Raw genomic sequence first — 22,015 nt, 5'->3', positions numbered from 1 at the left:
CATCTGGAAACATCCTCACACACACACTCAGAAATGGTTAATCTGGGTGCTCTTTGGACCATTTAAACTGATACATAAAATTAACCATCACAGATCGCTAGGTACTTGAAAAAAGAATAGATTTGGAAAATGGGTGACAAGGATGTCTGGGGAAGAGGTCTGTGGATGGATCTCTTAGAAGATCAGATTATAAAGATGTTTTTGTCTCAGGTAAATGATGACCAAAGGCATTCACTGAAGAGAAGCTCTCAGTAATTAGGTGGACAAATCATGTATTCTGTGGATGTCATTTTCTTTTCCCAGCCACTCCAGTGCTTGCTCAATGGGTGCAAGAAAAGAGCAGCCATGGTGGTAGGGATAGAGGCTATGCATTGGTTTGACAGCATGGATTTGCTCTTACCAAGGCTGACCTGGCAAACACCACTGCTGAGAGCCTACTGTGTTAGCAAGAGACCAATAGTGATTCCCTACTATGGTCCCCTTCACTGGGGGAACCAACCAGTCACCTCATGCCAGGCTGATTACATTGGACCTATTCCATCCTGGAGAGGGCAGAGATTTGTCCTCAGTGGAATAGACATGTTCCGGACCTGAATACACCTTTCCTGCCTGACAATGCCACCGCCAGTAGCACTGTCTATGGACTCACAGAACCCCTTACCCCCATCATGGTATTTCCCGTAACACTGTTTCTGATCGGTGATTTCCATAGCACTGCTTCTTTTATAGCGAAAGGAATGCAGCAATGGGCTCTTGGCCATGGAATTAACTGGTCTTCTCCATACTCCATCAATTAGAAGCAATTAGGCAAATTTTGAAAGCTTACTAATGTAATAGAATGGCTCACTGAAGACTCATTTGTGTCAGTTGAGAGGCATGCCTTGAAAAATGGGTGCTATATTAAAGAATACCAAGGGCTGCCTGAGTGGCTCAGTCAGTTAAACATCTGCCTTTGGTTCAGGTTATGATCTCAGGGTCCTGGGATTGAGTCCCACATACGGCTTCCCGCTCAGCAGGGAGTCTGCTTCTCCTTCTCACTCTCCCTCTGTGCTCTCGTTCTCTCTCTCTCTCAAATAAGTAGACAAAATCTTAAAAGAAAAAGAAAAAGAATACCGGAAATGCTTTGAAACAGAGAATAATCCAAAGCGGTGTTTCCCCCCAGTCAGAACATATGGGTCTTAGAATCAAGGAGTGGAAGTGGCTCATTCACTTGTAAGCCCAATCATTCATTGGTAGAATTTTTGCTTCCTACCCTGGCTGCCTTGTGTTATACTTGTGTGGAATTCTTAGTCCGCAAAGAGAAGATGCTCTCCAGAGGACTCCTTATGGCCCCAGGTGAATCACCCAGTCACTGTGGCGCTCTGCCAGACCTGACTGAGGAGAAGAGAAGCATCACTGATATTTCTGTGAGAGTCCAGGAGAAAGACAATTTCTCAAAGGTGCTCATTTCTGGATAATACATTCTGGGTAGTACTGGAAGAGTTTGGATTCTGTCAAGTTTATACAAGAAGAGAGAAATCAGCCATGCATACAGATTTTTTTACTTGCTTGTCTAAATGGAAAGAAAAGTCAGGGTTTCAAGAACTGTTGAAGTGGACAAATCTTGCCCAGGCTTCTGAGACTTTTGAAGATGCAGTTGAAAAGCTTGCATACCATCCTATCTGTAAGTTGTGGCATAAGACTAACACAGAGCCGGGTTGCTGGTTAATACAAAATTAATATTAGTCTAGTAACATACTGCTTTAGCCATCCCTGGTGTTTATGCTAATGTTATTACTATGCAAACATTCACTTCTAGATGAATGGCCCACTTGCACCTTTATTTTTTAAAGATTTTTGTTTATTTATTTGACAGCCATAGATGGAACACAAACAGGGGGAGTGATGGAGGGAGAAGCAGGCTTCCAACTGAGCAGGGAGTCTGATGCTGGGCTCCATCCTAGGACCCTGGTCAGGACCTGAGCCAAAGGCAGAGGCTTGACGACTGAGCCACTGAGGTGCCCCATTTATTTTAAAGAGTGGGGTGAGGAGGGAGAGAATTTTCCAGTAGACTCCCTGTGGAGCACGGAGCTGGGTGTGGGACTCGATCCCATGACTCCAAGATGGTGTCCGGAGCCGAAATCACCAGTTGGATGCTCAACCAAGTTAGCCACCCAGATGTCCCTCCACTTGCACCTTTACAACAGTGCCTCTTTCGTCTGATTTCTCATGTTGTAGTTAAATGCACCTATTCTGGTGTCTGATACTGGGGTTTGAATCCCGGCTCAGTCACTTTCCAACTCTGTGATCTCGTGTATGTCAAGTAACCTCTCTGTGCCCAAGTTTTCTTATCTACAAAACAAGGATGATGGTGGTATGTACTTTGGAGTGTTGTTTGGAGAATTAATTAAGATAACACATTCAAAGTCCTTACAGTAGTGCTTGGCCCACAGTAAGCAATGAATACACTTTAGCAATTAATATAATCATTTAGCCATGCTTGCTCAATGTCTGCTTGCCAGGAATACAGACCATTTTATATCCTCTATCTCTCTTTCTCTGGCAAACCTTCAGAATGCCTGCTAAATATCTGTAACGGACCAAATTGTGTCTCCTTCCCTCTCCCCCCAGATTCACATGTGGAATCCTAACCCCCAAAGAGACTGCATTTGGAGATGAAGACTTTAGGGAGGTAATTACTTCTTTAGGTCACATGGGTGGGCCTCTAATCTGATAGGATTGGTGTCCTTATACAAGGAGGAAGAGACATCACATCTCTCTCTTTCTCTCTCCATGCAGGGAAGAAGAGGCCACATGAAGACACAGAGGGTGAGGCAGCTGTCTACAAGCCTGGAAGAGAGCCCTCCCCAGAAACCAACCCTGATGATGTCTTAATCTTGGACTTCTGGCCTCTAGAACTGCAACAAGAGAAATGTCTGCTGATTAAGCCATCTAGTCTGTATATTTTGTCATGGTGGCCCGAGTGGTCTAAGAGCAAGACATTATGAAGTTTCCTAATTTACATGCTCAGTGAGACAAATGAGCAGTGCTGATATATGGTGTCTAAGATCATCCTTGAACACAATTTACCCATCGTGTGCAAGTCTGGTATCTACCATGGGGTGTGTTGGGGGGGTCATATACACTATCAGGACTACTGTTCACTTGATTCCCTCTAACGATAATTGTTTTTCATTTTTTCCCTGCAAAATTCATCAAAGCCCTAGGCTGACTACTAGATATGTAGGTACTAGTTATTATCTGTGAGAAGCTTCACTGTTACTTCTGTCTGCTTTTAGGCTCATCATAGAGGACTCTGTAGGAATAACTTGGTTGACTGAGTCACTGATCAGATTCTGGGCTAATGTGATTGTGGGGCAACTGGAGCCTCCCATTCCCTTACCAGTTGGGCAGTGCTGGGTGAAGTCCTGATCATTCCAGTTTTGGGGGTGCCTGAAGCCCTCCCTTGTTTGTCCCCTTTTGCCTGAGCCTGCCCTTCTCACGGTTTCTTTCTCACAGTTTCAGTCCTATAGGGCTAGACGACAGAGTTGCCTTTGAAAGATTACAGTCATAATAAGCATTCACGAGTTAAACTGCACTAAAGATTTAAGGATCAGAGGAAGAAGATGGGAGCCTTAGGGAGGTGAAGCCCAGCCTTGAAACTTCCTCTCCTGCTGCTTTATCCTCTTTTCTCCTCACCTTTCCTTACAGAATTCCCTAAGAACTTTCCCTTCAAGACATGGAAAAATTTAGCTGGGCTCCGAGACTCTCACTTGCAGAAACCCAAGTAAATAAGATGATTAGGGCACAAGGAGTCTTCCATGTTAAGGCAGTTCTGCTTACATATTTATTATAAATATATATTACATACAATATGTAGGACTAGTACCATGGAATGCATATTACATGCATGATTATATGCATGATGTAATGCATATATAAAATATTATATAGTTATAAATAAATGTCCTCTTTTTTCTTTTTCTTACTATATCAGGAACACTTAGGGCCATTTGGACATAAAAGGAGCTACTGAGTTGAGAGAGAGAGAGAGAGAGAGAGAGAGACTGCTGAGCCTGAGTCTCATCAGACTCACGCACTGACTTGTGAAAAGCTGGTTGGAATTTACTTCTTAATTTATTCCTCGGGTGTAGGGTGTTCAGAATCTGGAAGTAGGAATTATATAAATCATGTCGCTTTAGCAAAATCAGGACAAAATGGCTTTTCAGATCTTTTATTAAGGCTTTTCTAAGATTATCATGAAATAAGCGACTTGAAGGAGAGCAAAAGAGAGATCTCCAAAAAAGTTATTAGCCTACGCTGAGTTTCCGAATGAACCTCCGTGAAACAGAGTTGATTTCTACGCATTTTGACTTTAAAAGAATGACACAGAAAATGTAAACGCGTCTGCCGAAGACTCCTGCAAAGCCACAACGATTGTCGTCTGCAGGTCACGCGTTTGGAACAGGCTTTCCGCTTGGAAAGCTTTGACCCAGCGCATCCGTGGGGCCAGGGAGGAGGGCTGGGCCGCCGCTCGGGGCAGCAAGTAACCTTCCCGCGCAGGCTCCGCACTCCCCCAACTCCGCGCTGGGCCTGGGGGTACGGACACCGCACTCTGCGACTCCCGAGCGTCCCTGGCCCGCGGCCCACGCCAGCCCCGGCCGCCTCCCCGCCCTCTCCCGCCGCCGCCCACGCCCCGTCGCGGGGGGCTGGGCAGGAGGCGGGCATCTGGCTGGCCCCGAGACCCTTTAAAGCGTCGCGGGCGAGGGCGGGGCGCGGTAAGCTCGGCGGTGGAGAGAGCGGCTCCGAGCGCTGCGCTCAGAGCTGCCCTTCGCCCGCCGGCGGGGCGGCGCTGTCGGCCGGGGCGGGCGCTCCGGGCTCCCCGACGCCTCCTGTTCGCCGCGGCCGCGCCACCCCGCTCTGTCCTGCCAGTCTCTGGCGTCCCTGCCATGCGCCCAGGCTAGTGCGCCCAGGGCGCAGCGCCGAACCCGGCAGCGCCCGCCGCCCGCTCCCGCCGCCGGCATGCTGCGCCCGCTGCTGCTCGCGGCGCTCTGCCTGGCCGGCCGGCTCGGTACCGCCCGCGGCTGCCAGCTGCCCTCCGAGTGGAGACCCCTGAGCGAGGGCTGCCGCGCGGAGCTGGCCGAGATCATCGTGTACGCCAAGGTGCTGGCGCTGCACCAGGAGGTGCACGGCCTGTACAACTACCTGCCGTGGCAGTACGAGGCCAGCGACGCGGGGCTCTTCTACTCGGCCGAGATCGAGATGCTTTGCGACCAGGCGTGGGGCAGCATGCTCGAGGTGCCCGCAGGCTCCAGACTCAACCTCACCGGCCTGGGCTACTTCTCATGTCACTCCCACACCGTGGTCCAGGACTACTCCTATTTCTTCTTCCTCAGGTGAGCGCGGCACCTCCCGCCCACACCTCCTCTTCCAGCTATTTCATGACCTCCCGAGGGCACCGTTATCTGGAGCCAGGCCAGGAACAACAGGGAATCCTGTCCGTGCCATTCGGGAATACGCCTTGGGCTCCTTTTCCTTCCTCTTTATTCTCTCCTGCTCCATGGGACGTCTGACAAAGGTCCTGGGTGCATTTGGCTAAGGCTGTTAAAAACAAACAAAACGAGGTTTGATTTCTGTGCTTAAAGCGTAGAAGATTGTTTCAGGCAAAAGCCCAAGGTGGTTTCCAAAAATCCATTTGACTCTTCTCCTTTAAATGTATACCTTTAATTGGATTCCCTGGGAGTAGCTTGGGATGGTGAGGAGGGGAAAAAAAAACCCCATACTTTGAAATCAGACTCGTTGGAATTCTGGCTCTGCTCCTCCTGCGATTTTTTTTTTTTTTTTTTGAGAAAATTGTCTTTTGAAGAACCTCCCTATCCTCACTTCCATAATGTGAGAAACCAGCTCGGTTGACACTAGCGCACAATTACGCAGAACACCTGGTGCAGGTTAGATGTGGAAGGAATAGTCCCTCTTTCCCCCACCTGCTGAAATGCCAAGATGGGCATGGTGTGGAATGCAGCCCAGCTGTTCCTTTGTTTGACTCTTTATCCACCACCATCTGACCTCAGCTCTGGGCTTTGCACAATAGCAAAGGTTTCTGTGGGGGCCTTCTGGAGGGGTATCTGGTTCAGAGTGCTTTGAAGAGTGTAGGTGAAACAGGCAGGTGGTGCTCTCTGACTGGAGGCTCCTGGAATCTTGTTAAGTTCCATGAAAGTTGGCCTGCAGTCAAGACGGAATTCACGTGTCTAAGAATTCAGTCAATGGGTTTGCAGTTTGAAATGGAGAACAGGTGGAACCCTGAATGCATTGGCTGTCTCCAGTTGAATCAGGGTGATACAGAACAGCTGAGAGAAGCCTTGAACTAGTATGTAAACTCCATATTAAACTAGTGAGAGAATTAATCCACAGTTGAGACTCTGGTAATGGTTCCAGTTTTCCCAGTCTGTGAAGTGGCAGCAAGGACAGTTGGAATGACTGTGACCCCAGTCTGCAGACTCAATTTTTAGTTCTTGAGACTTCACATCCTGCTGAAAAAGGAAAAAAAAAAAAAAAAAAAAAAAGTAAGATGCACCCGGGGGGCGTTCATAAGCTCATGGCAGCACATGTTTCCCGTATTGAAGCCAGAACCTCTAAGTTTAGAATACGTGGCGTGCTTCGTGTTGGCTTGAGTGGTTTAGTGAGATTAAGTTTTTTTTTTCTTTAATTGCTGAAGAAGTATAGTTTCTAAATAAAGTCATCAAGGAGTGAGATAGTATCCTTGATGCAAAGAAACTTAACTCTGCTTTTTCATGTGTTTCTTTAGGAAGGACACTGAAACCCCAGCTATAAAACTATTAATCACTGAAATTTTCTTTTCCAAAGAAAAAAAAGAGCTGGAGAACTTGAGCAGACATGATTTTTTTCCTGATTTTTATCATGAAAGAGCTTTGTCCGGTGGCTGTGTGGTGGTCAGCCAGCTCTTTCATCTTTCCCTCTGACATATTTACAAAAAGTTAGGGCAGAAATAGAGTCAACTGGTAGTCTGACAGATTTCCATTTCACAGGGCTGTGTTGCCCTGAAGTGCGTTAACAGCCGCATACAAATCATTCCTCCCCTGTTATTCTGGGACCCAGTGAGATGAGAACAGATTCTGGGCAGTGTCACAGGGGAAAGTGGCAGAGGCCTCCTTGGCGAGGCCTCCATCCCTTCTTAGTACTGAAGGGTAACTTCGACCTCCTCTTCCTCTATGGGATTTCTTTCTCTTTCCAACACACAGTTTACTCTGAGCTCTATAAAAATGTTAAGATCTCTACTGTACTCACTCTATGCCAGCTACTTGATCTAGTGCAGTCCTTCCACCACCAGCAAGAAGGTGTTATTCTCTTTTTACAGACTGGAATAGTGAAGCTTAGCTAATCGAGGAAATTCAGCTCTTGACAGAAGAGCAGTAGCAATGGCAGGATTCGAACCTGGGTCATTAGAACTGGCTTTCCTTTGGTCAAAAAAACGAGGAACACTCGGTGAGAAAGAAGGCCACTTGGGAGATCGACAAGTAGACAAACCCATATGCACCCCCCCACCCCCACAACCGTTCACCCAAACTCCCCTTTGGGAAAACCTTAAGGATTTTACCTCCTGTAATGTGAGGCAGAGAAACATTTAGAAATGGTAAGTCCTCAAATGAGAGCCATGTGAGAAATAGTGTAATGGCGAGATTGCCGGTCTTTACAACTCTTGATGAAAGCTGGTATGCCCTATGGCTGTCCAGTCTAGAGTTGAGATTTTTCTTTTTTTTCCCCATTAGGATGGATGAGAATTATAATCTCTTGCCTCATGGAGTCAATTTCCAAGATGCCATCTTTCCGGACACTCAAGAGAACCGAAGGATGTTTTCCAGTCTTTTCCAGTTTTCGAACTGTTCTCAGGGGCAGCAACTGGCAGCTTTTTCCAGCGACTGGGAGATCCAGGAAGACAATAGGGTAAGAATTGGCTGTTCCCTGTGTCACAGCAAAGTAACAGACTAGCTACATGTTGTCTGAATATTATGACCAAAGGAGTCAAGTGTACTCTTCCAGAAGCCCAGACCAAAGAGTATTATCCCTCCTGTTACCCTGCAGTTAAAAAAAAAAACAAACAAAAAGCAGTTAAAAAAAAGGACTTTGTTCATAAACTTGATTCCTGAGGCTTGACTAGTTGGTTGGGATTCCTCATAAAGTGAGAGAACAGATGGAATGAAGTTTGGCACATAGCCTCAGTTTCCTCTCCTGTAAAATGGAAACAGTCTACATCATAGAGTTGATGCAATATGACTTAACTTTGTTTAAAAAAAAGTAAAAAAATGAAAGTGTTAACCTAGTGACGGACAAAGTACTCAGTACCTGAGAGCCGTTATGACTATTATATCATTACTCTTATTGATGGCATAATCTAGGGACTCTTCTAAGGGTGAAGAGAAAGTCCTCAAGGAAATGGTTGTCTTAGCTAACATGTCCATGATCGTTAACTCTAGTTATGAAGACTTCAGAGGTACAGGATGGCCAAAGCGGGCTGGAATATAAGAGTTAAGATAACCTGAAAATATAAAAGGGATCTGCCCATCTGAGACTGATGCCAGAGCTGGGAGATTTTAAAGACTGTCCCTTTCCCAAATGGCCTTGCTATACTTGAGCTGGGATGATTGTAGCACTGGGACTGTAGAGGAAGTGGCCAGGCCCAGTCTCCCATCTGAGATGTTTTTAGGGCAGTGTGACAGATGGTTGGGAGCATTCTGATGTGGGGTTTTAAGTATCCAATAGGACAAGGACTATCTTGATGGGTTGATGAATTAGTTTGCACATGTTAAGAGGCTCACATGGGTCCCCAGATCTAGAAGTGTTAAAATGGTAGTGGAGTTTCTCTCCCTCCTCTTCCAACCAGTAGCTACTGTTACTTGTTTCTTATAAATGTTAGAGCATTTTCACCCAAAAGATAATTCAAACTTGTATTCTTTACTGTAGCCTTTGACACAAATGGCAGCCCCCTAAGCACACTTGGCTATATGTTGCTTTTATTCACAAGTAGATCTTGAAGATTTTTCTACATTAATACAAATAAAGTTGCTTTACAGACTGTGTAGTGTGTTCCGTTGTGTGCATATGTCACAATATATTTAATCAAGTCCTCTGTTAATAGGTGACTAGGTTGGTTTCCAGTATGTTATTCCAAAGAGTGTGGACATTTGGATAATATACATACCTCATTTGGTAGGACTGCAAGTGTCTAATCTTTAGCCTATATTGTGTGTCTACTATACAGCAGCTACTGTATTAGATGCTAGTTTTTCAATGTTGAAAACCTTCCACCACCAGCAAGAAGGTGTTATTCTCTTCTTTTTATGGACTGGAATAGTGAAGCTTAGCTAATTGAGGAAATTCAACTCTTGGCAGACAGGGGAGCAGTAGCAATGGCAAAAATACAAAGTCCCTGGTCTCCTGAAACTTATAGTCCTAGTGTTGATGGACAGAATCAGAACATCCTGCTAATTATTGGGTAATTTTAAATGGAAACCTATGCTCCAAGAAAAAGAAATTGGGGAATCTGACCTGGACTTCAGAGTAAAGAAAGCCTTCTCTGTTGAACTGATACTGGATTTAAGAGCTGATGGGTAAAGAGGTGTTCTAGCTACCCCTGGGATCAAGGAGAGATGAGTGCAGTCCAAAGAAAGACAGGCTGTGCAAAGTCCCTGTGGTGGCAGAGTGCATGGTGCCTTTAAGGGAATGAAAGAAAGCTACTTGGCTGGAGCAAAGGGAGTGAGTGAGAAGGATGGGACAAGAACTGGAAGTGGTGCCAGACCTAGTGAGGATTTGCATTTTGTTCTAACTTAAATGGGAAACTTTTTATGTTGTGAAAGGCAGTGGTGAAGGGGGTCAAATTTACATTTTGAAAAACCAACTGGGTTGGAAGGAATCAAAGTGATGTGAACAGGTAGTAGTTACAAAGCTACAAGGTAGTTGATGGACTAGGTAGAGGCAGTAGGGATAAAGTGGAAAAATTTGGAAGTTATTTAGGAAATAAGTAGGTATTCTTGATGGTTTGGTTGCAAAGGAGGTGGAGGATGGTCAACGATAACTTCTAGCTTTCCGTCATGTGAACTTCGTGACAGGACCAACACTGAGAAATGTGAATAGGAAAGGTTTGTGAAAGGAATTTGTATGTCAGATGCTGAACACAGAGTTGAGGTGTTTTTGAGCCATCTGAGCCATTTGGTGCCAAGTGAGATCTTGAATAGTGGTTACATCTCTAAGTTTGGAGCTTTGATAAGAGCTCTAAGTGGAAGATAGACCTTTGGGACTTAACAATAATTGGATGTCAGTTGAGACTGGAAGTGAGTGAGATTTTCAAGAGAGAGCACATAGGGAGAGCAGAGTGTAGGCCCCCCGGGTAGGACTGAGCCTTGTGGAATGCTAATACTGCTTGAGAAGGAAAATTCAGAGAGGTAGGAGAGTCTAGGGTACACAGTGTTTCTAGAAGGATGAGTGATCATCAGAGTCAAAAGCTGTTGAGAAGTCAAGTAAAATGATGACTGAGGAGTAACCTCTCTTTGGTGACTTAAATGAGGACAGTTTCCATAATATTGAGGGAGTTGGGTGGTGGGCATGAATGAGGGTAGACAACTCTTTGATGAAGATTGCTGTGGACGGTTTAATACATAAAAGGCTTCAGGTGAAGGGAGTAGAACAGTGGAGGGGCGGGGTTTTGTTGTATTTAAGGATGGCAGCCATGGTATTCACACCACTTGGTCTCTGTTTTCCTATTCTTCAGATACTGTCTACTCAAGTTGACTGAACCACCCAAGGTCAGGGATGTCTATTTTGTTGACTGTTTATATTTGGTGCATTTTTTAAAATGGGTCTTAAATGGTTGTTAAATGAATCCTGTCTCCAATCCAGAGATAGCTGATGTCTAAGGAAGCAGAAGAAGCCTTCTCTTTCTGTCTCATTTTCTACATTAATAATAAAAATCCATATATAGTAAAAATTACTCTTACATACGCTATTAAGAGTTTTGATGAATGCACATTTTTGTATAATCACAACTACAACCACAGTGTGGAAAAGTACCATCACTGCAAGAACCTCCCTTCTCCCCTTTTTGCCTTCTCATGGGGACCACTGATATATTCTTCAACACTAGTAGTGCATTTTCCAGAGTGTCTTATGAACGGAATCATATAGTATGTTGCTTTTTTTTTTTTAGTTTGGATGCTTTTACTTAGGATAATACATTTGAAATTTATTTGTGTTTATTGGTAGTTCACTTTATTTTTAATTGTGGGGTATTCCCTTGTAGGGATGTACCATGGTTTGATTTACCCAGTCACCAGCTGAGAGAGATTTAAGTTTATGAATTTAGGCTACTAGACCTTCTATAAAGATACATGTACAGGTTTTTGTATGCACATAAATTTCAGTGTGTCTTCTGTAAATACCTAGGATGGATTTGCTGGGTCATATAATAGGTGTATGTCTAACTCCTAAGAACCTGTACAGTTGTTCTGGGAATAGAAGTAATGTTTTGCATTTGCATTAGCAATGTATGTAAGCTCCAGTTCTGCATCCTCATCAGTACTTGTTATGGTCAGAAAAAATAGACATTCTAATAGGTGTGTGGTAGTATTTCTGTGTGTGTGTTGTGTGTGTATACTTGGTTTGTTCTTAGATTCTACATATAAATGAGCTCATATACAAAAGTTGGGTATTCATCCTTTCTGATGGCTGAGTCATATTTCATTGTGTATATGGACCATGTCTCCTTTATGCATTTGTTTATCGAAGGGCATCTCCACTCTTTCCACAGTTTGGTTATTGTGGACATTTCTGCTGTGAACATTGGATGCATGTGGCCCTTCTTTTCACTACATCTGTATCTTTGGGTGGATATTAAGGAGGGCATATATTGCACAGAGTGCTGGGTGTTATACACTAACAATGAATCACGGAATATTACATCAGAAACTAATGATGTACTGTATGGTGATTAATGTAACATAATAAAAAAATAAGAAATTTTAAAAAATGAATTCATGGGGCGCCTTGGTGGCTCATTGGGTTAAGCCTCTGCCTCGGCTCAAGTCATGATCCCAGGGTCCTGGGATGGAACCCTGCATGGGGCTCTCTGCTCAGTAGGGAGCCTGCTTCCCCCTCTCTCTCTCCCTGCCTCTCTGCCTACTTGTGATCTCTCACTCTGTCAAATAAATAAAATCTTAAAAAAAAAACTCATATGGTAATTGTCTTACTCTAACTTATTTCACGTTACATATTGCACTCAAGGTCCATCTTTCATCCATTGTTGGAAACGGCAGGATCTCCTTTATGAAGGCTAAGTAATCTTTGTGCATATATATATACCACAGTTTCTTTATCCCTTCATCTGTCAGTGAACATGTAGGTTGTTTCCCTGTCTTGGCTATTGTGAAAAATGCTTCACTGAACATGGGAATGCAACTAAGCCTTCAAGGTACTGATATCATCCAGTTTGGGTTTATACCCAGAAGTGGGATTGCTGGGTCATTTGGTAGTTCTATTTTTAGTTTTTTTAGGAAGATCCATACTGTTTTTCCATAGCAGCTGTATCAGTTTATATTCGCACCAACACTGTTTGAGGGGCCTACCTCTTCTCCACATCCTTGCCAACACGTGGTATCTTCTAGGTTTTGGATAATAGCTGTCCTAACATGTGTGAGGTGATAATTCATGGTGCTTTTGGATTACATTTCCCTGATGATTAGTGATGTTGAGCATCTTTGTGTGTGTGTGTTGGCCCTCTGTGTGCCCCTGGAAAAAAGTGTCTGGTCAGGTCCTCTGCCCATTTTTAAAAAAATCTAAATTCAATTTAGTTAACATATAGCATATTATTAGTTTCAGGGGTAGAATGTGGTGATTGATCAGTTGCATTTAACACTCAGTGTTCATTATGTCAAGTGCTCTCCTTAATACCCATCATTCCAATTACTCCATTCTCCCACCTACCTCCCTTCCAGCAACCCTCAGTTTGTTTCCTGTAGTTCATAGTCTCTTGGGATTTGCCTCCCTCTGTTTTTGTCTTATTTTATTTTTCCTTCCCTTGCTCTTTGTTCATCTGCTTTGTCTTTTAAATTCCTCATGAGTGAAATCACATGGTATGTCTTTTTCTGGTCCGTCTTTCAGCCTTTTCATGGTCAGTCTTTCTGACTCTTTTGCTTAGCATAATACCCTCTCGTTCCATCCACAACATTGCAGATGGCAAGATTTCATTCTTTTTGATGGCTGAGTAAAATTCCATTGCATACATATATACACCACATCTTTATTCGTTCATTGGTCAGTGGACATCTGGGCTATTTCTGTATTTTGGCTATTGTGGACTTTGCTGCTATAAACACTGGGATGTGTGTGCCCCTTTGGATCACTGTTTTTGTATCCTTTGGATATATCTCTAGTAGTGTAATTGCTGGGTGGTAGGGTAGCTCTATTTTTAACATCTTAAGGAACCTCCATACTGTTTTCCAGAGTGGCTGTACCAGCTTGCATTCCCCCCAGAAGTGTAAGAGGATTTCCCTTTCTCCACATCCTTGCCAACATTTGTTGTTTCCTGAGTGGTGAATTTTAGCCCTTCTGACTGGTAGGAAGTGGTATCTCATTGTAGTTCTGATTTGGATTTCCCTGATGCTGAGTGATTTGAGTGTTTTTTCATGTGTCAGCAATTTGTATGTCTTCCTTGGGGAAGTGTCTGTTCATGTCTTCTGCCTATTTCTTCACTGGATTTTCTTAGTTTTTTGGGTATTGAGTTTGGTAAGTTCTTTATATATTTTTGGATACTAGCCCTTTACCTGTCATTTGTGAACATGTTCTCCCATTCTACAGGTTTTATTTTAGTTTTGTTGATTGTTTCCTTTGCTGTCCTCTGCCCATTTTAAAATCCAATTGGTTTTTGGTGTTCTGCGAGTTCTTTGTATGTTTTGGCTATTAACCTATTATTGAATATATCCTTTGCAAATATCTGCTTTCATTCAGTAGGTTGCCTCTTTATTTTGTTAATGGTTTCCTTCACTGTGCAAAAGACTTTAGTTTGATGCAATCTTAATTTTTTATTTCTGCTTTTTTTGCTTTTGCCCGAGGAGACTTACACAAAAATTCTGCTCAGACCGACGTTTAAGAGGTTACTGCTTATGTTTTCTTTTAGGGTTTTTTTTAGTTTCAGGTCTTGCACTTAGTGTTTTTAATCCATTTAGAGTTTATTTTTGTATGTGGTGTAAGTAAGTGGTCCAGTTTCATTCTTCATGTAGCCGTTCACTTTTTCCAACACTATTGAAGAGACTGTTTTTTCCCTATAGCATATTCTTGCTGTTGGCATTTTGATAGGGATTACACTGAACGTGTAAATTGCTTTGGGTAGTATGGATATTTTAACAATACTAATTCTTCCAATCCATGAGCATGGTATATCTTAACATTTGTGTCTTCAACTTATTTCATTAGTGCTTTATAATTTTCATAGTACAGATGTTTCATCTTCTTGGTTAAATTTATTCTTAGGTATTTTATTATTATTACTTTTTTAAAAAAGATTTTATTTATTTATTTGACAGAGATCACAAGTAGTCAGAGAGGCAGGCAGAGAGAGATGGGGGGAAGCAGGCTCACCGCTGAGCAGAGAGCCCGATGCAGGGCTTAATCCCAGAACCCTGGGATCATGACCTGAGCCGAAGGCAGAGGCTTTAACCCACTGAGCCACCCAGATGTCCCAACGTTTTATTATTTTTGATGCAATTGTCAATGGGATTGTTTTCTTAATTTCTCTTTCTGATAATTCATTATCAGTGTATAGAAATGGAACAGATGTCTATATATATAAATTTTGTATATTAGCATTTCCTATATATATTGTCCTATCATTTGCACATAGAGACCATTTTACTTCTTCCTTTCCAATCTGGATGCCTTTTCTTTCTTGTCTAATTTCTCTGGTGAGGACTTCCAGTACTATGTTGAATTAAAGTGATGGGAATGGACATAATCTTGTCTTGTTCCTGATTGTAAGGGTGAGTTTTCAGCTTACCTGATGTTACCTGTGGTTTTTCGTATATGGTGTTTATTATGTTGAGGTATGTTCCTTCTGTACTCACTTTGTTGAGCTTCTTTATCATAAATTATCATGTTGGTTTTTGTGGATGTTGGATCATTCCTGGAATAAATGCCAATTGTTTGTGGTGAATGGTTCTTCTAATAAAGTTTTGAACTGGGTTTTGTTAATATTTGGTTGAAGATTTTTGCATCTCTGCTCATCAGGAATATTAACCTATAATTTTTTGTAGTGTTTTTGGCTTTGATAACAGTAATGCTGGTCTTTGGAATGAATTTGGAAACGTTGCTTTAATTTGTGTGAATAGTTTGAGAAGGATAGGTATTAACTTTGCTTTAAATGTTCACTAAAATTCACCTGTGAAATTGTCTCCTCCTGGAATTTTGGGAATTTTTGATTATTGATTCAGTTTTGTTGCTAATAGTGCATTCAGAATTTACATTTCTTCCTGATTCAGTACTGGAAGTTGATATTTTTTAGGAATTCATCTGTTTCTCCTAGGTTTTACAATTTGTTGGTATATAATTGTTGGTAGTCCTGTCTTATCCCTTGTACTTCTATGGTGTTAATTGTAACTTCTTTTTCATTTATCAGTGTGAGTTCTTTTTTTTTTTTTCCTTGATGTCTTGGTTAAAGGTTTATCGGTTTTATCTTTTCAAAAACCCAATCTTAGATTGATGTTTTCTATAGTAATTTTAATCTCTATATTATTTATTGCCCCTCTGATCTTTATTTTCTCCCATCTTCTAACTTTGGGCTTTATTCTTTTTTGTCTAGTTGCTGTAGGTGTAAATTTAGATTGTTTGAGGTTTTTGTTATGTTTTGACATAGGCCTGCATCACTATAAACATCCCCTTAGAACTGCCTTTGCCATGTCTCAGATTTTTGAACACAGCATTTCTATTTTCATTTGTCTCAAGATATTTTTTGATTTCCCTATTGGATTCGTAGCATGTTGTTTAGCCTCTATGTGTTTGTAATTTTTTGAGTTTTTTTCCTTGTAATTTCTAGTTTCATATCTTTTGTGGTCAGAAAAGATGTTTGAAGACGTACAAATGGCTATCAGATACACAAAAAAATGTTCATCATCACTAGCCATCAGGGAGATTTAAATTAAAACCACATTGAGATACCACCTAACACCAGTTAGAATGGCCAAAATTAGCAAGACAGGAAACAACATGTGTTGGAGGGGATGTGGAGAAAGGGGAACCCTCTTACACTGTTGGTGGGAATGCAAGTTGGTGCAACCACTTTGGAGAACAGTGTGGAGATTCCTCAAGAAATTAAAAATAGAACTTCCCTATGACCCTGCCATTGCACTAGTGAGTATTTACCCCAAAGATACAGATGTAGTGAAAAGAAGGGCCATCCCAACATCCACAAAAACCAATGTTTATAGCAGCAATGACCACGGTTGCCAAACTATGGAAAGAACTAAGATGTCCTTCAACGGACAAATGGATAAGGAAGATGTGGTCAATACACACTATGGAGTATTATGCCTCCATCAGAAAGTATGAATACCCAACTTTTGTATCAGCATGGATGGGACTGGAAGAGATTATGCTGAGTGAAATAAGTCAAGCAGAGAGAGTCAATTATCATATGGTTTTACTTATTTGTGGAGCATAACAAATAGCATGGAGGACAAGGGGAGATGGAGAGGAGAAGGGAGTTGAGGGAAATTGGAAGGGGAGGTGCACCATGAGAGACTATGGACTCTGAAAAACAATCTAAGGGTTTTGAAGGGGCGGGGGGTGGGAGGTTGAGGGAATCAGGTGGTGGGTATTGGAGGGGGCACGGATTGCATGGAGCACTGGGTGTGATGCAAAAATAATGAATACTGTTACGCTGAAAAACTAAAAATAAAAAAAGAAAAGATGTTTGATATAAATTTAGTCCTTTTAAATTTATTGATACTTGTTTTGTAGCCCAACTTGTAATCTATCCTGGAGAATGTTCCATGTGCACTTGAAGAGAATGTGTATTTTGCAGTTGGATGAATTGTTCCATATATGTCTGTTCAGCCCATCTGGTCTAACGTGTCATTTAAATCCACCATTTCCTTATTGATTTCCTGTCTAGATAATGTACCAATGCCATAAGTGGAGTGTTAAAGTTGCACTCTTCATGTATTACTGTCAATCTCTTTTATGTCTGTTACTATTTACTTGATCTATTCAAATGCTTCTATGTTGGGTGCATAGGTATTTATTATTGTTATGTCCTTTTGTTGGATTGATTTTGTTATGCAATGCCTTTCTTTGTCTCTTGTGACCATCTTTGTTTCAAGTCTAGTAAGTATTGTTACCCCAGTTTTTTTTTAAATTTTCATTTTCATGGAATATCTTTTTCCATCCCTTCAGTTTCAGTCTATATGTATCTTTAGGTTTGAAGTGAGTCTCTTGGAGGCAGCATATAGAGTCTTTTATTATTTTTTTAATCTATTGTTACCATATGTTTTTTGATTGGAGCATTTAGACAATTTATATTTAAAGTAATCATTGGTAGCTATCTACTTTTATTTTGTTGATTTATGGGGTTTTTTGGTAGTACTTTAGTTTTTAAAAAATATAACTAACATATAATGTTATATTTGTTCAGTAATTCTCTATACTTCTCAGTGCTTGTCATGATAGGTGCACCTTTAATTCTCTTTATCTATTTCACCTAGTCCCTCACTGTCCTCTTTGGCAACAACCAGTTTGTTCTATGTATTTAAGAGTCTATTTGGGGGTACATAGAATGACTCAGTTGGTTAAGCATCTGCCTTCAGTTCAGGTTGTGATCCCAGAGTCCTGGAATGGAGCTCCACCTCAGGCTCCCTGCTCAGTGGGGGTATGGGTTGGGGTGGGTGTATGCTTCTCCCTCTCCCTTTGCATCTCTCCCTGCTTGTTCTGTCTTTCTTGCTCTCTTTTGTGTGCTTGCTTTCACTCTCTCTCAAATAAATAAAATTAAAAAAACAGACATTTTTTTTATTTTTGTTTGCTTGTTTTCTTAAATTTCACATATGAGTGAAATCATATGGTATTTTTCTGACTAATTGATTTCACTTATCATATCTTCTAAATCCATCCATATTGTTGTTAATGGCAATATCTCCTTGTTATGGCTGAGTAATATTCCATTGTGTCTATATACCCTTTATTTTCTGTTAACCTGTGAATGGACACTTGGGTTGTTTCCATATCTTGTTATAAATAGTGCTGGAGTAACATAGGGGTGCATAGATCTTTTTGAATTAGCATTTCTGTATTCTTTGGGTAAATACCTGGTAGTTGAATTACTGGGTCATGTGGTAACTGTATTTTCTATTTTTGGAGAACCGTTCATACTATATTCTACAGTGACTACATCAATTTGCAGTCCTGCTAACAGTGTACCAAGGTTCTTTTTTGTCCACATCCTTGCCAATACTTGTCATTTCTTGTCTTTTTGATTTTTAGCCATTCTGACAGGTATAAAGTGATACCTCATTGTGGTTTTAATTTGCATTATGCTGATGATGAGTGTTGTAGAACATCTTTTCATGTGTCTGTTGGCCATTTGTATGTCTTCTTTGGAAAAAAGTCCATTTATATCTTTTGCCCATTTTTAAATTGGACTATTTTTTTTTTTTTTTTGGTGTTGAGTTGTTCTTTTATATATTTTGGATACTAACCCCTTATGAGATGTATCATTTGTGAATATCTACTTTCACTTGCCGTATTGTTTTGTTGTTTCCATTGCTGTGTAAAAACTTCTTATGTTTATATATTCGCAATGGTTTAGTTTTGCTTTTTTCCCCTTTGCCAGAGGAGACATATCTAGAAAAATGTTTCTGTGGTCAATGTCAGAGAAATTATTGCCTGTATTTTCTTCTAGAAATTTTATGGTTTCAGATTTCACATTTAAGTCTGTAATCCATTTTGAGTTTATTTTTCGTATATGGTGTTTTTGATAGTTCTTCTGTTGCTTTCTTCCCTTGTGCTTTGACTTTATTGTTATGCTTGGATTTCTTTCTCTTTGTTATTTATGTATCTATTAAAAGTTTTTGGTTTGTGGTCACCACGAAGTTAATATAAAATATCCTATTCAAAACAGTCTATTTTAAGTTGTCAGTTGTATAGGGTCTAACACATTCTAAGAGCACTACATTAATATCCCCCGCATTTTATGTAATTTATGCCATATATTAAGTTTTTAATTTGTGTATCCCTTAAATAATTACTGTAGATCTAGTTGATTTTGCTATTTGTCCTTAAATTTTCATAATAGTTTTATAAATAGTCAATACACTACCTTTATGTTTGCTTTTATCAATGAGATTTTTTCCTTTCACAGTTTTAAGTTTGTTTATGGCCTCTTTTCTGCTTCAAGAAATACTTTAACATTTCTTATAAGGCCACTTTAGTGAAGATGAACTCCTTTAGCTTCAGCTTCTCTGGGAAACTCCTTTTTCACTTCTGAATGATATATTTTGCAAGGTAGAGTATTCTTGGTTATAGTTGCTAAAGCATGTAGATTATACTTCGCTGTACTCCCTTCTGGCATATAAAGCTGAAAAATCTGCTCATGGTCTTAGGGGTGTTCCCTTGTACATAACTAGTTGCTTTTGTTGTTGTTGTTGTTGCCTTTAAGATTCTCCTATATCTTTCACTCTTGACATTGTAATTTTTATGTGTCCTGGTGTGAACATCTTCAGGTTCATCTTGTTTGGGGCTCTCCAATTCTTGGACCTGGATGTCTGTTTCCTTCACCAGGTTAGGGAAGATCTCAGCTATTATTTCTTTAAACAAACTTTCTACCCCTTTCTCTTCTCTTTCTGGAACCATATAATGAGAAAGATAATCTCCTTGATGTTGTCCCCGAGGTTCCTTAAACTAGCCTCATTTTTAAAAATTTGTTTTTCTTTTTGATGTTCATCTTGGAACATTTCCACTACCTTCTCTTCCAGATCACTGTTCATTTCTTCTGTGTCCTTGAATATGCTGTTTATTCCTTCTAGTGGATTTTTCATTTGTTGTCATATCCTCTTTTTTTTTCATTTAATTTATTTTCAGCATAACAGTATCATTATTTTTTTCACCATACCCAGTGCTCCATGCAATCCGTGCCCTCTATAATACCCACCATCTGGTACCCTCTTTTTGACTGAAATTCAATTAGCCAACATAGAGTATGTCACTAATTTTTGATATAATGTTCAATGATTCATTAGTTGTGTATAACATCCAGTGCTCATCACATCATGTGCTGTCCTTAATGCCCATCACCCAGTTACCCCATTCCCCCACCCACCTCCCTTTCTAGAACCTAGAGTTTGTTTCCTAGAGTCAAGAGTGTCCAATAGTTTTTCTCCCTCTCAGATTTCTTCCCATTCAGTTTTCCCTCCTTTCCCCTTTTGTCCTCTGCACCATTCCTTATGTGCCACATATGAGTAAAATCCCATGATAATTATTTTTCTCTGATTGACTTATTTCATTTAGCATAATACCCTCCATTTGTTTTCTTCAGCTCTGACTGCTTTTAAATATTTTCTTTTTGAAGTTCTGATTGTGTTCATCCATTCTTCTCTTAAGTTTGTTGAGCATCTTTATGATAATTTGAATTCCCAAGAGGTACATTGTTTATCTCCATTTCATTTAGTTCTTTTTCTGGGGTTTTGTCTTGTTCTTCCATTTGGAAAATTCTCCTTTCTCTCCATTGTGCCTAGCTCTCTGTGTGTTAGCTAGACAGGTAGATATGTTGTCTCTGCATATTAGGTAGATCAGGAAGACATTTCCTGAAGGAGACAGGAGACATTTCTTGAAATGAAAGACATTTCTTGAAGGAGTCCCATGGAGTCCAGAAGTACAGTTCAACTGGTCCCCAGAATCACGTGTTCCAGGGTGTCCCCTGAGTAGGTACATGCACCCTCCTGTTGTGGCTGGGCTGAGACATGTGGGCTATGATTGCAGGTGGAGTTGACAAGTCGAGTAGCTAGCCAAAAGTCCTACCTGCACTTGTAGTGTGCACTGTTCCATAAGGCTTTATTTCCTCTCCCTGGGCAGGAGCTGCTTTGGAGGAGCACTGGTTCTGAGGCCATTTGGCTAGGTATGGGGGGACAGGAGCCACTTTGTAGGGGTGCTGGTCCCAGCTGAGACCACCTGCTGGGTGTGGCCAGCCGGATAGGAGCTGAAGTGGGGGGCACGTCTGACACAGCAGGAGCTGATGGGGGGGTACTGATTTTGGCTGGGGATGTGTGCTTGGTAGGAGGTGGTTTCAGTGGGGGGAGGGGCATTCTGTCAAGGCCACCTGCCAGGTGTGGTGTGGCTGGAGCCGCATTGGATGGGTACCTGCTGGAGTGGGTGGATTGGGTAGGACATATTTGCAGTGGAATGCAGGGGTAGGGCCAATGGCACTAGCAAGGAAGATGAGAAGTGTCAGAACTCGTTTCCATCCAGGTCAGGCTAGCTAGGCAGAAGGAGAGCAAGAAAAATGGCACCTGCCAACAATTACATTCCTGGATAAAATTCCTTTAGATCCGTGCCCTTCTGGCACATGCCCTAAAATTGGTCAAGGAATGTCCTTCATGTGTGGTCCAGGTGGTTATCAAACTGTTTTCTCACAGCTGGGTCTTGGAACAAGTGAGTTTATATATGGGCCCTTTAAGAGTGGAGTCATGGTGTTCAATATAGCCCTTCTCTCCTAGAGTTAAGCTTCACTCATTTTTTAAAAAAATATTTTGTTTATTTGAGAGATAGAGAGAGAGAGAGAGATATTGATTATGAGCAGGGGGGAATGGTAGAGGGAGAAGCAGACTCCCTGCTGAGCAGTGAGTTCAATGCAAGCCTCCATCCCAGGACTCTAGGATCATGACATGAGCTGAAGGCAGATACTTAATTGACTGAGCCACCCAAGAATACCCCCCCCCGCCTTTTTTTTGAAAGCCAGACATTGTGGTGGCTTATCTTGGTGTGGGTCCCTAGG

General features: G+C 41.4%; 1 protein-coding gene across 1 annotated transcript in view; it reads left to right on the top strand.

Moving 5' to 3' along the window:
• The first annotated feature begins 5,001 nt into the window (after nucleotides 1-5,001).
• CCDC3 (coiled-coil domain containing 3) overlaps nucleotides 5,002-22,015 on the top strand; it is a 128,436-nt gene continuing 111,422 nt past the window's right edge. Inside the window, exons 1-2 of the mRNA XM_044227942.1 lie at nucleotides 5,002-5,375; nucleotides 7,767-7,941. Coding sequence (XP_044083877.1) covers nucleotides 5,002-5,375; nucleotides 7,767-7,941 — 549 coding nt within the window. The remainder of the gene's footprint in view (nucleotides 5,376-7,766; nucleotides 7,942-22,015) is intronic.

This window comes from Neovison vison, chromosome 12 (genome assembly GCF_020171115.1).
Source record: "Neovison vison isolate M4711 chromosome 12, ASM_NN_V1, whole genome shotgun sequence".
NCBI lineage: Eukaryota > Metazoa > Chordata > Mammalia > Carnivora > Mustelidae > Neogale > Neogale vison.
Note: the sequence above shows the minus strand (reverse complement) of the source record. Positions and strands in the feature narration are given on the sequence as shown.